Source organism: Hydractinia symbiolongicarpus, chromosome 10 (assembly GCF_029227915.1).
Source record: "Hydractinia symbiolongicarpus strain clone_291-10 chromosome 10, HSymV2.1, whole genome shotgun sequence".
Classification (NCBI taxonomy): Eukaryota; Metazoa; Cnidaria; class Hydrozoa; order Anthoathecata; family Hydractiniidae; genus Hydractinia; species Hydractinia symbiolongicarpus.
This window is the reverse complement of record NC_079884.1, coordinates 12,013,212-12,030,269: the sequence shown is the minus strand read 5'-3', so window position 1 is coordinate 12,030,269 and position 17,058 is coordinate 12,013,212. Positions and strand designations below refer to the sequence as shown.

The window sequence follows — 17,058 nt, the reverse complement described above, 5'->3', positions numbered from 1 at the left end:
TGTGACAATGTAGATCAAACAAGAAAGTTCGCATATTTAATGTTGTTTTTTCTTTTTCGTGTACTCTCAATACAATGAGCAAAACCAACCCGTTTGTCAACCATAAGCATATCTTCTTGCAGTTTTAATATTCTTGGATTTATGTTACACAAACTATCATTAATTCTAGGATCATATAACGTTAGATGGATACCTTTTTGTCAGCATTACTTTTTACAGGGCTGACCATAACTAAGTCTTTCAAAAAATTCTGTTTTTACTTGGAGCAAATGCAGTTGTTGTTGTAAAAATGCTATCAGCAGATATGTATAGTTCATCCCTAAACTTTCTGCCACGCTCCAAAGTCATAATAATTGCCACACCGTGCTGTTTACAACTATTTTGTCGATGCATTTCAATTTCTTTTATCGTGAACGGTGGCATTCACTCCATGTTTTCCCTCACCCTTTTTCTTCAGTTTCATCGAAGACTAAATCTATATTTTGCTCAATTATTTTAAGCAAAATATCTCTCATAGTATTGTCTTCCTCCATGTTTATATGAACGCGAATAATGTTTACCAAGATTTGCCTCGTTTTCATGCACGCAATATTTTACAAAATATAAATTCGGGAAAGGTGTATTCTAAGCTTTTTAGAGAATACAATTCTCGTTGGTGCATATGCGATAAGAAGATTTTGATAATTTATGATAAATATGATCAAACCTATATAGTTATTATCTAAGGGCAAACAATGGGTTCCGAAAAAATAGACGGGAAGGTAAAAGGCCTGTATGCTGTTTTTTTATAAGGTGAGAAATATTTTATTGAAGAGGCGTGTGTAAATTTAAAACTTAGTTTACCTACAGCTGATTGTGAATGCTACTTTTTATGTATTTAACAAAATTCTAGGCGGGAAAATGTAAAATCCGGTTAATATTAGTAAAACTATTAAAAAAAAAAGTTAAAAATAATTTTAAGAAAATAACGATAACTTAATACTTTTTACCCTTCTCCGTCAGTTGGGTGTAGTGGCGTGCACCTGTAATCCAGCTACTTGGAGACTAAACTTACGAACGGCTTGAGTTCGGGACCACTATCGGTCAGTTGTCTATGTCGATCAGGCGTCCACACTAAGCTCAGTGTCAACATGGTCTACAGGAAGGAATTCATGTAGTACCAGGTTCGATAATGAGGAACGTATCGGCCCAGGGCGGAAACGCAGCAGGCAAAAGTTCCCGCGCTGAGCAGTAGTGGGATAGCGCCTGTGAATAGGTGGTGTTCGGTAGCCCGCGCAAGACAGTCGAACGAAGTTTTTCTTTTTAATAGATCTCTTGATTTTTATAAGGAAACTTTGAAACAATTTTATAAGCGTTTTCACTTTACGCTAGTAGTTGATTGAAAATAGTTATATACAAACCAAAGTAAATAATTCACAACAGCGTTTCAACGTTTTTCAACTTGTTGTTGATAGCTTAGTGGCAAGCTGCGCAATTTACTTATGCAAATAACTAAGTTACTTACTTTACTTATGCAAAACTAGTTCACCAGGCCATACTCTCTTTTTCTTCATAGATTCACATTTTTATTCTGACATAACCAACATTTAGGCTGTAGTGAACGATATCTTTTAATTTAATCCAACAGAGATTTAGTTAGGGTGCCCGGCGCTATTCTTGATTCGCATATTTTTGACTTCAAGGAGAAACGAAAAAAAAAATCATAAAGGTAAATGATGTGTTTTTTGCTTTATATGTATTTTAATAAATTTAGGTTTACCTTGTAATAAAAAAAGTTAAGTAACTATGTTCATGAGATTCGAACCTCAAAGTTTTTTTTATCACCTTCACGACTGTATTTGCGCAGTAAGTCTGCCATTTATGTTTATGCTTTAGTATGTAGCAGTTTAGTGCTTAGTGTTGGGTGTTTGGTAATTTGGGTATTTGGCCCATGCAAATACAAATAGTTGTTCCTGTGACTTTTTTTCTAGACTTTTCTACCTTTTAGAGTGACGGGGTTGCCCAGTGTAAACCTGTCTCAGCTGCATTTTGCTTTAATGCTTATCAGGTTTATTCCAAACCACATGACGTTTTCCTTTTATAAATAACTTTAAAAATATGTTTGATGTATATACATTTTAGGTAGCGATACCAATCAATAAACTGTCAGCAACTGGGGTCAAATGGGAAACGATCTGTTTTAAACACTGTCCTAATAAGGTGCTGGTGACAACTAGTCATGCTTTGCAGACTTTTTTCTGCAATAAGAGCATTGGAAAAAATACTATTAAACAAAGTTATTTGTTAGAAGCTTGCTATAACTAACTTTTAATTGACTAATTAATCTCACATTGCCATTTTGTTTATCCTGCATTGCCTTTCTTCCATATATAATGCAAATATTCTTAGAGCCGGGTTAACATGCTTAAAGTTTTCTTATCATTTTCAACAAATGACCAACAAGAAAAAAATGATCACCATTGAAATTTATGGAAATGCAAAATTTTCAACTTTATACACTAGGTACAACTGCCTCTATTAGTAGCAAAACATTTGATGTTTTATGGAGAAATGACTATGCAAATCAACTGCAGTAAAAATGTGTCACTTTAGTTGAATATTACGGCCAAACTCTTATAAAATTTGAAATCTTTAAATTACAATGATAAATTTCAAATTGTTAATGCTTACAAAAGTTAAAAAGGTTTTTTTTTTGCCACATGCACAAGCATCTGTAGGTAAAAAATATAAGCAACAGACAACAGTAATCAAAGAAATCCATTCAAAAAAAGAAATATAATTCACTGCAAATTAGTGAAATTTTTTAAGAAGAATTAGAAGAATACATATATATAGTTCAAATTTAATTTCAGTTCCTCTTGAACCTTGAGCTACCCAGAAAATTTGCTTAAAAAAATAAAAGAGTTCATATTCTTTGTGAGTGGAAAGAAAATGTTTCCTTGAAAGAAATCATTTAAAAATAAACTGGAATTAATTTAAATGGCTGGTACACTAGAAATGTTTAATTTTTTAATTTTGATCCTAGGTCTACATATTAGGAATAAAAGAGAATTGTAAACAATGTTGCATTCTCGACACATAAAGAAACAACTTTTAAAGTTAAAAAAAATTGCCAATGCTGCTTGTACTTCATCAAAGATATTTAAATCGAAGTTTCATGGAGTGTCAGGTATGCTATTTCTTTCTTTTGTGTATACCTTTCTTTAACTACCACTTATTGTTTTACTTTTAAAGTTTTTATGTATAGTATATACCCAATACTTTTTCAGAAAGCACGTGTGAGAGTTTTGCGAGTGTGAATTTATGAGGATTTTTTTTCGTGTGTTTTAGGTGTACTACGTTGATCGGGAGCTCCCTATATAATTTATGAATGTGCGCGTGCTATAAATATATATCAATAGCCCTAATCAATCTGTGTGTGTAGGAGTGTGTGCATGTGCTATTGTAGGCCTTTCCAGAAAAGCCTGAATAGCTATATACACATTAATTTTTCTTATCTTGTTTAAAATATTTACTTTAATATAAAATATATATCATTTTTTAAGATGACTGGGAGGAAGATAGAGGTCCATTAAATGGTGTCCGAGTTTGTGATATGACAAGGTATTATGCATAAAAATACACTTTTTGTATAGGCTCAAGTACTTAAAGCTGTTTAATGATAATTCATAGGTTCTTAATATTCCATATTAGCAGTGGGCAAAGTCTTTTGTGTTTTTTTGCTGGCTGTTTTTTTTGTGAATTTTTCCACAGGCTTACAGCAAGTTATTTTAAAAATATACTGATCAATTTGTTTAAATCCCTTTAATATAAGAGCAAGTAGTGTTTTCGTTATGCTGTAATTTTCAGGAACTGATAAGTAAGCATCTGTTTGCCTTGATCAACCGCACTCTTGACTGCATGGAATTAATTACATGTAAAGAAGGTACATTGCGTCTTTTTATCTCCAAGCTTGTATAGACCCAATATGTTTACTCACAAAATTTGATTGCAAACCGACATACATATCCCAAATTATGGGGTCGTCAGCAAATAATTAAAAGGCCTTGGAGTTTATCAATTCACCTTTATAATATCTATGCATTGATAAAGTCTATCTATCTATCTCCGAATATAACATCCGTGCAGCACAATTTAATTCTGAAATTTTTTAAGTGTAAACATCTTTAGAACGATAGAACTTTTTTAAAAAAATAGAAATTTAAAAATACTTGCTAACCAGCTGTTTAAGCTCTGTTATATAAAGTCCAACATAATTTTATACTGTTGAGGTTGAACAAGATGGAAGTATCACTTGCCTTGACACTTTCGTCAGACGCAAGAATAGTACCATTTCCGTTTCAGTGTAATGTAAATCAACACACACTGACCAGTACCTTAACTTTGAATCAAACCATCAGAAATCTTGCAAAGAAAGTGTCATATCTTCATTACTGAATCGTGCTAACAGAGTAGTCAGCAAAAAGGAGAGGAAAGAAGAAATTCGACATGTAAAGAATGCATTAATAGCAAATGGATACAGCCAAAAAGTCATCATGTACGTAGAAAAGGTAAAATGAAAAAAAATGCAACCAAAACAACAAGGAAACATGGGAGGAATTTGTGGCACCAGCATTCCTATCCTTTCTACTAGGTACCAGGGACATCCTTCGTTACGTTTTAAGGCAACACAAGATCAAATGCATTGTTAAGTCTAAAACACCCTACTAAGCACTTTGTCTAAACAGAAAGACAAAGCAATATTGTTTACAACACCCTGTGTGAAGATTGTGATGCATCATCATCATCATCATTCTCGGCTTAACGTCCGTTTTCCATGCTAGCTTTGGTTGGACGGGGTATATCAATGGCCCTCTTCCAATCTGATCTAGACTGTGTTAGATCTAAACTCAACTTCCTCTGTATCAAGTCTGTCCTTATAACCTGCTGCCAAGTCTTTCTAGGTCTGCCTCTGGGCTTTGCCCCTGGAACTATCAAGTCTCTACACTTTCTTACCCAATTATCCTCCTCCATTCTTTCCAAGTGCCCCAGCCAATTCAATTTTCTTATCTGGATAACATCTTTAATTCTACGGAGACTTAGCCTGCTTCTTAGCTCATCTGAACTCTTTTTGTCTCTCAGACTGGCGTTACACATCCACCTAACCATTCTCATATCATTCCTTTCTAAACGGTCAAGATCTTCCTGCTTCACTGCCCATGTCTCACTACTGTACAACATAACACTTCTTACACAGGCCTCATACAACCTACCTTTTACCTCAATTGACAGGACTCTGCTAGTCAACAAAGGAAGTAACTCTCTGAACTTTTTCCAAGCAGGACCTATCCTGCAAGTAACACTTCTTCCATCACCCCCTTCACTGCCCAACATATCACCTAAGTAACAGAAGTTCTCAACTATCTCGAACGAGCCACTGTTGTACATCATTAAAGCTGGAAATACTTCATTCTCTATAATCTCACCTTTGCAAGGCTTGCATACAAACTGAATGTCAGCTCTTAACCTTCCACTAATACTACTGCACTTCTTATGTACCCAATGCTTGCAAGTCTGACAAAAAATTGAGTTACTACCAACCCCTTTCCTGCAAACTCCACAAGGCCACTTTCCAACTACAAGGTCACACTTGGCTGCAATGCTACTAATCATGACTTTAGACTTTGCTGTGTTTACCTTTAGCCCTTTCTCTTCTAGTCCTTTCTTCCACTTCTCAAACTTTTCAACTAATTCTTCCATCGACTCTGCCATGAGAACCAAATCATCTGCATACAATAACTCCCATTGACAACCTGTTCTGAACTCCATCGACACCGCTTGTAAGACTAGAACAAACAACAAAGGACTAAGTACAGAACCCTGATGTACACCAACATTTACACTAGATTCATCACTAAGTGAATCGTTAATCCTGACACAACTTCTAGCATTGCTGTACATAGACTGTACCATCGTAACTAGCCACTCATCCACATTTAATTTTCTCATAGCCCACCAAGTAACTTTATGTGGCACTCTATCAAAAGCTTTCTCTAAATCTACAAAGGCAAAATAGAGATTCTTTCTTTTTCCTAAATACTTTTCCTGAAGCTGTCTGAGTAAAAATATTGCATCTGAAGTGCCACGGCCTGGAACAAAACCAAATTGCATCTTATCTATATCAATTCTTTCTCTAAGTAACTTATCAATCACTCTTTCAATAACTTTCATTACTTGATCAACCAACTTCAAACCTCTATAGTTACCCCTTTCTAATGCATCACCCTTGCCCTTGAAACAATTCACTATTACACTTGACTGCCACTCACTTGGAATAGCACCATCCTTTATAATCTGGTTAGCAAGACTTGTAATAAGCTCAACTCCATTATATCCAGATGCTTTTACCATCTCTGCAACGATACCTGATGCTCCTGCAGCTTTGCCAATCTTCAATTTCCTAATTGCCTCCACTAACCATTCTGTCTTGATCTGCATAGCTGGCCCTTTTACAACATCATCATCAGACAAAGCAACCTCTGATAATGATTCTTCCAAGCTACCCTTTTCTCCTCCTCTGTGCTAGCTAAAACACCTTCATCATTACGTATACACTTCTCACCTACAACATCTTGATTAGTCTTCTTCATTTGCTTTGCTATCTTGAATGCCTCATTGCGCTGGTCTTCCCTTCTTAGCACATCTGCAAATCTGTTTCTCTCTGCTTCTGATTTTGCCTTATACACTGCTGTACGAGCACGACGCTTAGCTTCTAAGTAAATATTTTTACTACCACCTGACTTCCACTCTTTCCAAAGTTTCCTCTTTTCCTTTATACACTGGTCAACCTCATTATTCCACCGCCAGGTATATCTATGTCTAGCTGGTCCTTCCGTCCACCCACAGGTATCATCAGAAGCTTCTAGAAGACAATTCTTCAAAGTAGTCCAAGTACTTTCAACATTGTCACTATTACATTGACCATTGTGGGCTAACTGCTGAACTTTTGCACTAAATTGTCTTGCTACAGTCTCTTCCTTCAGCTTCCAGACTTTTCGACGGGGCCTGTACTTTTCCTTGGCTTCTTTAAAACTCTTCAAGATAATATCACAAACCAGCAACCTATGCTGGGAAACACACTCTTCCCCCGATATAACTTTCACGTCCTTTATCACTTTCTTGTCTGACTTTCTAACCAGGAAGTAATCTATCTATGTCTTACAACCACCTGACTCATATGTTATCAGCCTACTCTGTCTCTTACTGAATGATGTGTTGCAAAACCACCATGTCCGTTGCCATTCCAAACTCAAGCAATCTCTCCCCTTCCTTACTTCTGCTCCCAAATCCATAGCCTCCATGCACCCCTCTATAACCTTCAGATGACTTCCCAACATGACCATTAAAGTCGCCGCCCACCATGACAAGTTCAGTGTCTCCAAACTTTGATGTGACTGCTATTAACTCATCATAAAATTTATCTTTATCTTCCTCACTGAGTCCACACTGTGGAGCATAAACTGACAGAAAAGTGACAATCCTATTACCTATCAAAACTTTACACTATAATACGACTATTAACACGCATAACATCTACTACTTTTTCTACACACTTCTCTGCAACGAATATGCGAACTCCTCCATATCCAACACTATTACATGCAGTATAGGTGAAACAAAATGGATGTTTAAAGGGAACCCGAGGTACAAAATGATGTTGGACTTATATATTGTAGAGCTTAAAAAGTTAGCTAACAAGTTTTTTTAAATTTTTTAAAAAGCTGTTTTCGTTCTCAAGATATTCACATTTAAAGAATTTCAGAATTAATTATGCTGCATGAATTATGATGTCATATTTCAGTAATAGCAAATTTGGACTTGTTATGCTAATCAATATCTATGCATTGATAAAGTTTGAATGTACACCCCTTGAGAGGTCTAAACTTACTGAAAGGAAATGTCAAAATTTGCTATTACTGAAATATGACATCATAATTCATGCAGCATAATTAAATATAAAAATTCTTTAAATGTGAATTTCTTTAGAAGGAGAAGAGCTTTTTAAAATATTTAAAAAGACTTGTTAGCTAATTTTTTAAGCTCTATAAGTCCAACATTGGGTTCCCTTTAAGCAACAGTTTCAACAAGAAATGAAGATGTGAGAAAAATGAAATTGCGGACCACAGCTGAAGCACAAGTCATCAGTTTAATTGGAATCAGAAGAAAATTGTTAGCAGAGAATCCAGAACAACAGCTAGAAAGATAAATGAAAGCATCAACAGTGTAAAATGTGACAAACACATAAGCAGCATCTCGTATCAACTTCTTGAGATTTGGTTACCAGCCATAAAGAAGAAGTAGTTATCTCCATCTAGGTCAAAAAATGTTAATTATCATAATTAACTGTAATTATCAACTCGTTTCTGATTGGTTAATTTTGCCCAATGATGGGAAAAGGATCTCCCGAAGCATTGCCTACTAAACTATCATGTTCAAGAAATGTTAAACTTTCCACAGTAATGTTGTTTCACGTTGAAACCTTAAAATCCTTTTTTTTTGGTTTGTTTTTAGAGTACTGGCCGGTCCTTATTGCACCCAAATTCTGGGCGACATGGGTGCTGAAGTTATCAAAGTAGAAAGACCAGGTATAAAGGAGTTTTTGACAAATCTTTTTATATTATTTTATACACCACTTTCCGTTTACGTAATGTTATGAGTTGCATTGAGAACAATGGACATGCATACTCTTTTTTATATATTAAAATATATAAACAAAAAAGAGCAAGACAAATCGATTTAAAAATCGAAATATTTGCCAAGATTAGTGAGCCTTTTTTTCAAAGAAGGAATATTAGTTAAAAAATTAATTGCTGTTTCTTTTCAATCTTGTGTTTCCGAAAATATGTATGAATTCGATAATAGCCATTTTTAACCAATTCTGAATTAAATCCGCTTCATTTTCAACATAATATAAAAAATGGTTGTTAAGTATGATTGTGGCCAAAGCAGTTAAGAAACAATCTTCATTATTGACGAAAATTGAAAAGAAAAAATCAATCTATACATGATTATAAGAAAAACAATATTTCTAAATTATGGAGCCTTCAAACATGAGAATTGAACTCTAAGTGCAAACAGATATTACAGGTCAGTATTATTTGTTAATTAGGTGTTGGTGATGATACACGACATTGGGGTCCTCCTTTTGTTGGTGGTGAAAGTTGTTACTACCTCTCCATTAACAGGAATAAAAAGGTAATATGTTTTATCTTCTAGTATATAGTATGGAAAGTTATTACTTTTTGCAACTAATGATCCTGATTTGCAAATTTTGTTTTCTTATTTGCTTGGTAAATTTTTAGTATTAACTTATTAAGCTTTTTAATGGAATGGTTATGAATTTAGTATACTATTGTCATCTCTAAGATTTTAGGTATTCGAAATCTTATTACCCTATTCAGGTTCGGGGGCGGAAATACCCTACCGTTCCGTTTTTTACTTGTAACTTTTGTTTGCCTGGATTATTTTACGTGAATAGTAAATAAGTTTCTATTGACTATTACTCAACAGGTGACCAGCTACGCCCATATTTCTAAGGTCTTTTATGCAAAAATTCAACTGGATTTTTTTTCGAATATTAAGCGCATTTTACAATATGTGATCAATACATTAGATTTATAATTTATTGTGTGAGATTTATAATTTATTGTGTGGTGTTTATGCCCTTATTGCACCCTCACATGTTATTTTGCGCAAGGTAGATAACACTAGGTTGATGATGGCTAGTGTAAATGTTGGTAGTCTGAGAGGTAGAGCAGGTGAAGTAGTTGAAATGTTAGAACATAGATCTGTTGAAATGTGTTGTGTTCAGGAAGTCAGGTGGAGAGGAGCTTCAGTGAGATTTGTGGAAGGTAGGAGAGCAAGGTATAAGCTTTTTTGGATTGGTAATAGTGATGGATATGGAGGAGTTGGCATATTCGTTGCAGAGAAGTGGGTAGAAAAAGTAATAGATGTTATGCGTGTTAATAGTCGTATTATAGTGATAAAGTTTTTGATAGGTAATAGGATTGTCACTTTTCTGTCAGTTTATGCTCCACAGTGTGGACTCAGTGAGGAAGATAAAGATAAATTTTATGATGAGTTAATAGCAGTCACATCAAAGTTTGGAGACACTGAACTAGTCATGGTGGGCGGCGACTTTAATGGTCATGTTGGAAAGTCATCAGAAGGTTATAGAGGTGTGCATGGAGGCTATGGATTTGGGAGCAGAAATAAGGAAGGGGAGAGATTGCTTGAGTTTGGAATGGCAACGGACATGGTGGTTTGTAACACATCATTCAGTAAGAGACAGAGTAGGCTGATAACATATGAGTCAGGTGGTTGTAAGACACAGATAGATTACTTCCTGGTTAGAAAGTCAGACAAGAAAGTGGTGAAGGACGTGAATGTTATATCGGGGGAAGAGTGTGTTTCCCAGCATAGGTTGCTAGTTTGTGATATTATCTTGAAGAGTGTTAAAGAAGCCAAGGGAAAGTACAGGCCCCGTCGAAAAGTCTGGAAGCTGAAGGAAGAGGTTGTAGCAAGACAATTTAGTGCAAAAGTTCAGCAGTTAGCCCACAATGGTCAATGTGATAGTGACAATGTTGAAAGTGCTTGGACTACTTTGAAGAATTGTCTTCTAGAGGCTTTTGATGATACCTGTGGGTGGACGAAAGGACAAGCTAGACATAGACAGGCCTGGTGGTGGAATAATGAGGTTGACCAGTGTATAAAGGAAAAGAGGAAACTTTGGAAAGAGTGGAAGTCAGGTGGTAGTAAAAATATTTACTTAGAAGCTAAGCGTCGTGCTCGTACAGCAGTGTATAAGGCAAAATCAGAAGCAGAGAGAAACAGATTTGCAGATGTGTTAAGAAAGGAAGACCAGTGCAATGAGGTATTCAAGATAGCAAAGCAAATGAAGAAGACTAATCAAGATGTTGTAGGTGAGAAGTGTATACGTAATGATGAAGGTGTTTTGGCTAGCACAGAGGAGGAGAAAAGGGTAGCTTGGAAGAATCATTATCAGAGGTTGCTTAACACTGAGTTTGATTGGGACGAGGATAATTTGTCTGATGATGATGTTGTAGAAGGGCCAGCTATGCAGATCAAGACAGAATGGGTAGTGGAGGCTATTAGGAAATTGAAGATTGGCAAGGCTGCAGGAGTATCAGGTATTGTTGCAGAGATGGTAAAAGCATCTGGATATATTGGAGTTGAGCTTATTACAAGTCTTGCTAACCAGATTATAAAGGATGGTGCTATTCCGAGTGAGTGGCAGTCGAGTGTAATAGTGAATTGTTTCAAGGGCAAGGGTGATGCATTAGAAAGGGGTAACTATAGAGGTTTGAAGTTGGTTGATCAAGTAATGAAAGTTATTGAAAGAGTGATTGATAAGTTACTTAGAGAAAGAATTGATATAGATAAGATGCAATTTGGTTTTGTTCCAGGCCGTGGCACTACAGATGCAATATTTTTACTCAGACAGCTTCAGGAAAAGTATTTAGGAAAAAGAAAGAATCTCTATTTTGCCTTTGTAGATTTAGAGAAAGCTTTTGATAATTTGATTCGTAAAGTTATTTGGTGGGCTATGAGAAAATTAGGTGTGGATGAGTGGCTAGTTACGATGGTACAGTCTATGTACAGCAATGCTAGAAGTCGTGTCAGGATTAACGATTCACGTAGTGATGAATTTAGTGTAAATGTTGGTGTACATCAGGGTTCTGTACTTAGTCCTTTGTTGTTTATTCTAGTCTTAGAAGCGCTGTCGATGGAGTTCAGAACAGGTTGTCCATGGGAGTTATTGTATGCAGATGATTTGGTTCTCATAGCAGAATCGTTGGAAGAATTAGTTGAAAAGTTTGAGAAGTGGAAGAAAGGGCTAGAAGAGAAAGGGCTAAAGGTAAACACAGCAAAGTCTAAAGTCATGATTAGTAGCATTGCAGCCAAGTGTGACCTTGTAGTTGGAAAGTGGCCTTGTGGAGTTTGCAGGAAAGGGGTTGGTAGTAACTCAATTTTTTGTCAGACTTGCAAGCATTTGGTACATAAGAAGTGCAGTAGTATTATTGGAAGGTTAAGAGCTGACATTCAGTTTGTATGCAAGCGTTGCAAAGGTGAGATTATAGAGAATGAAGTATTTCCAGCTTTAATGATGTACAACAGTGGCTCGTTAGAGATAGTTGAGAATTTCTGTTACTTAGGTGATATGTTGGGCAGTGAAGGGGGTGTTGGAAGAAGTGTTACTTGCAGGATAGGTTCTGCTTGGAAAAAGTTCAGAGAGTTACTTCCTTTGTTGACTAGCAGAGTCCTGTCAATTGAGGTAAAAGGTAGGTTGTATGAGGACTGTGTAAGAAGTGTTATGTTGTACGGTAGTGAGACATGGGCAGTGAAGCAGGAAGATCTTGACCGTTTAGAAAGGAATGATATGAGAATGGTTAGGTGGATGTGTAACGCCAGTCTGAGAGACAGAAAGAGTTCAGATGAGCTAAGAAGCAGGCTAAGTCTCCGTAGAATTAAAGATGTTATCCAGATAAGAAGATTGAATTGGCCGGGGCACTTGGAAAGAATGGAGGAGGATAATTGGGTAAGAAAGTGTAGAGACTTGATAGTTCCTGGGGCAAAGCCCAGAGGCAGACCGAGAAAGACTTGGCAGGAGGTTATAAGGACAGACTTGATACAGAGGAAGTTGAGTTTAGATCTAACACATTCTATATCAGATTGGAAGAGGGTCATTAATATACCCCGTCAATCCCATGCTAGCATGGAAAACAGACGTTAAGCCGAGAATGATGATGATTGATGATGTGGGCCCAATAAACGCCAGCATATTTGGCTTAATTAACAGTTTTAGCACAATAGGCACCCTATTACGTAAATGTTGGCGTAAATATCATTGAAAACGCAAATGTGCTAAGTATTATGTAGAAACTGTTTGAAGTTTCCATAATCAACATAAGATAATAAGATAATAATAACAATAGGTAGACCTGTAATTAAAATAAAAGACTAAAGAACAAATATTCCAGGCTCAGAAGAAAAAAATTGTGCAATTTGATCTTTTAGAGCATATTTGCATATTATATGCTCAAAAAAATTACAAATCAGCAATTTATTACAAAAACTAAAAATACTTCTGCCACTTTAGTTATTTTATGTCAGCTAACATTTGTGCCAAATATTTTTCAAAATAAGCAAGTAGATCAGTAAATATAGGGGTAGGGCTCCCCCCTCACCCAACCTTTGACTGGGGCACTCAGACCCAACCTGAATAGGGTTAAATAGCCATTCCCATGTCTTTTTTCTTTTAAATAAAATAATTGTTGTACATCAGCCTCCCAAAATATAATTTTAAAACACTAAAATTTAATAGAACGTTGTGTTTTCAACAAAAAATAGCACAGTAATTAAATAGTTTGTTAAACATAATGTCAGTATGTTTGTTTTCATGCCTACTGCCTTAAATTTGACCAGCAATTAACCCCCATTGTTTCTGGCCTCTATCTGAATATCGCAAATATTTAAACCTTCAAGGGCTTTCTATTAAATTTTGTGCATGAAAAAATTTGTTTATTTTGAAAAATTAAAAAAATTCAACTTGATTTTTTTTAACTAATATATTCCATAAGAATCTATTGAGAATGTATTTTATCGGTCAAAGTTTTATTTTAAATTATTTTAAATTATTTTTTTAACATCTGCTGAACTAGTTATCGTCTTCTAAAGCTTTTTTTGTGTTTACAGTAATGTACTCAAACATGTTGTAACTTTTATTTAGTCAGTGTCCGTGGACTTGACAAAGCCAGAAGGAAAAGATCTGATATATGATGTAAGTTTGCCATATTTTAGTTAATTATACAAAATATGTATTATATGAAGGGTTTATTTTTTGAAAAATACCCAAAGTTTAGTTAACATTATTTACAAGAACTGAGATAAACTTGTTTTTAGTTAGTGAAACGAAGTGATGTTTTTGTTGAAAACTTTACACCCAATAAGATGAACTCGATGGGTTTTGGATATGACGTATTAAAAGAGATTAACCCAAGAATTGTGTATTGCTCCATCAGTGGATTTGGTGCACGTGGTCCAGACCGAAAAAAGCCTGGGTACGATTTAGTTGCAAGTGGGATTGGTGGATTAATGAGTATAACAGGACCAGAGGTTTGTATCATACCAACAAAATGATTGTTTGTTTTTACATAATTATGCTAAGAGTGGTTAAATATGTTCGCTGGTTAATATTATTTAGGATGGAGACCCATGTGTAGTGGGTGTGTCCATTACAGATATCATGACAGGAATGTATGCACACGGAGCCATCCTTGCAGCACTGTATGAAAGAGTGTCAAGTGGTGTTGGGAAAAAAATAGATGCTTCTCTTCTTCAATCACAAGTAAGAGCCTTTTGCCAATGTCATAAATGCCACTCATATCAACGCCATTAGCGTAATTACCGCTCACATTTCAACGCCACTAACGGTTTCAGGAAACGATATCAAGATCAATGTTCCAGTTATTTATTCACCTTAAAAATTCACTGCTTTTCTTTTCTTTTTTTGTTTTTTTGTCTTTATTACTTTTGTTTTCACTACTCAGCTATTTTTTTATCTTCTGAATTTTTACTTCCCTCTTTGTACAGGTGGCGTTTTTGTCTCACATTGCAGCAAACTATCTCAATGTTGGTCACGTGGGTAAGAGGCATGGTACTGCACATGGTACTATCGTACCATATCAGGTATTTGTTTGTTTGTTTACTATTCTAAATAAGAGATATAAAAGTTGTATTAATAGGCGCTCTTTTCATTTTAATTTCAATCTCACTGTGTTGTAAGGCCCAACTGGCCCTTAAACTCTTAAAAAAGGATAAAATGCGCTTCATAGGGCGTATATTCACTCACTCAAACGATGAGAGCTCCCTTGCTATCACTGATTCTACTGGTAGCTAGGCAAGGAATTAACTTTCTTGTGTTTTGAATGTGCTAATATTTTATTGTTCAGGCTTTCAATACCGGTGATGAGCATGATATTGTAGTGGCTGCAGCTAACAACAAACATTTTCAAAACATGTGTAAGGTATACTTTACGAAAAATAATTTTCGTGTGGAATTATTTTTGCAAGGAAATGACATCTGGACAAAACCTACAATTTGGGAAGCAATTCTCGAATATCACAAAACAAATTTTAATTATGTTTCTATGCTGGAATTGTTGTGTTGATGATATTCTGCGTGTAATCTTTTTTTGCTATAGGCGATCGGACTGACACAGTTAGCAACTGATAGAAGATATCTGACAAACCCGAAGCGTGTTGTGAACAGAGAGACATTGATAAAAACCATACAAGCAAAGTATGATTAGTTTTGTTGCGTTCATTTTTTTCGTTCTTAGTTGATAAGTAACTCATTTAAAAAATACGTAATTAAATTTTCTGTACGAGTCATATCTGCGTGGGAGCAAGACTAAAATAGCGTCATGCAGTCTATTAACCATAATGCACGATCACTGAAATGCCAAAAGTGAGTCCATAAGCAAAGGGATTTAATTTCCTTTCCGACAATGCCAAACACTGTCGATTTTTAGGCAGCAGGTGGCAGAAGTCGTGTTTAGTGAAAAAAAAAATTAGATTTATATATATTTCAATCTCCGTTTTAACCGTAAATAACCCTCTTAGTTTTTCGCAAAAAATAAGGCTTGCGAAATGTTACTTTTTTGGATTCGCGAAAATTACTACCCTCAAAAAATTATTATTTTGCTGCTGTTCAATATAGCGGAAAGGTATAAAAGGAGCTGAATGCCAAAAGTCTTCTTCGTTAAGAAGTTAATTGTAGTTAGATATACTCCTTTTAAAGTTTAGTGTTCTATTATTGAGACTTCGTACGAATGCATTTTCTCAAAAAGGGTTACTTAAAAAGATTGAATAATCGCAATAAACAAAACAGCTATCTTCCTACCAAATTTTGTCGTTGTAACATATGAACTTAATAGTTATACGCCTACTCCTATGAGATTAGTCGTTATGTGTGCATGCCTGTTTAAAGCCTTCTCGTATAGTTTGTCAACACAAGCCGGATTTAATCTATTGAATATAATTTTGCTCAGATTATCAGAAGCACCAAGTAAATATTGGTTGGATATTCTACATGACGCTGGTGTACCTTGTGGTCGTGTGAATACAATAGGAGAGGTATTTGATGACCCGCAAGTATATGATCTTGACATGGTCCTTAAAATACCACATCCAACTGCAGGTCAAGTTGTTGTACCAGGTAACTATAGTGTCGAATTCGTATCTGTCTTTTATAAAATTTAGTTACAGTTCAAGAATTCCTAAGTTAACCTTTTCATTTAAAATTGAAAATGTAGCTTGAAGGAATAAAATATCCAAAGCCACAAAGATGGGGTAAGATACAAATCTATTTTTAGGTCCGGCCGTTGATTATAATGGCACGTCTATACTGGTACCTCCTCTGCATCCGCCTCTGCGTGGAGAGCACACGTTGGAAGTTTTGGAAGACATATTGGAGTACGATAAGAACAAAATACAGGAACTGCTAGAGATCGGAATTATCGAAGACGGAACTGATTTGAAGTTTAAATAGCATTGTTTTGTTCCATCTGGTATAGCTCATTGTAAGTTGCATTTGGATAGCCGATTTATATTTTGCAAGCATCAATTAAAGTTGTAGCTCGATGCGCTTTTTTTTTCAGAAAATGTGAAGATGTCAATATATCCCTCAGCGACGAGTAAAAATATTTTCTCAGCATTGCATGTTTATGACGAGCCTGTGAAAAAATTGCTACTTAACAAATTGCGCGACTTTCTTACTTTTTAAGGCTGGTTTTCGTTCATACGATGAATGAGTTCAAAACGTTTTGTCCACAGACCTTGACCTCACTTGTAGTGGAAACGCGACCTCAAATATCGAATAAATTTTACTTTTGAATTCTTTTTTATTTGGTTCTTTATGTAACGCAATATATATGGAGTCAAGAATGTTTTGTAACAATATTTAACAACGTGTATATATTTAAAAATCACTAAATT

General features: G+C 35.4%; 2 protein-coding genes across 4 annotated transcripts in view; one reads left to right on the top strand and one right to left on the bottom strand.

Moving 5' to 3' along the window:
- LOC130612749 (uncharacterized) overlaps window positions 1–5,978 on the bottom strand; it is a 19,066-nt gene extending 13,088 nt beyond the window's left edge. The window contains exon 1 of the mRNA XM_057434102.1: window positions 5,415–5,978. Coding sequence (XP_057290085.1) covers window positions 5,415–5,952 — 538 coding nt within the window. The 5' untranslated portion in view covers window positions 5,953–5,978. The remainder of the gene's footprint in view (window positions 1–5,414) is intronic.
- Window positions 771–17,058, top strand: LOC130612747 (succinate--hydroxymethylglutarate CoA-transferase-like). Of its 3 annotated transcripts, XM_057434100.1 has the most exons (14): window positions 771–792; window positions 3,026–3,169; window positions 3,546–3,603; window positions 8,551–8,624; window positions 9,149–9,234; window positions 13,790–13,840; window positions 13,963–14,175; window positions 14,264–14,407; window positions 14,653–14,748; window positions 15,012–15,086; window positions 15,264–15,361; window positions 16,113–16,279; window positions 16,437–16,643; window positions 16,722–17,058. In XM_057434100.1, the coding sequence occupies exons 2-13, from the start codon at window positions 3,061–3,063 to the stop codon at window positions 16,610–16,612; spliced, it is 1,347 nt and encodes a 448-aa protein (XP_057290083.1). In that variant the 5' UTR covers window positions 771–792; window positions 3,026–3,060; the 3' UTR covers window positions 16,613–16,643; window positions 16,722–17,058. The 3 variants fall into 3 exon arrangements, with proteins under 3 accessions (XP_057290083.1, XP_057290082.1, XP_057290084.1); XM_057434099.1 differs by lacking the exon at window positions 16,722–17,058 and having other exon boundaries at window positions 16,437–16,698; XM_057434101.1 differs by lacking the exons at window positions 771–792; window positions 3,546–3,603; window positions 16,722–17,058 and having other exon boundaries at window positions 3,027–3,169; window positions 16,437–16,698.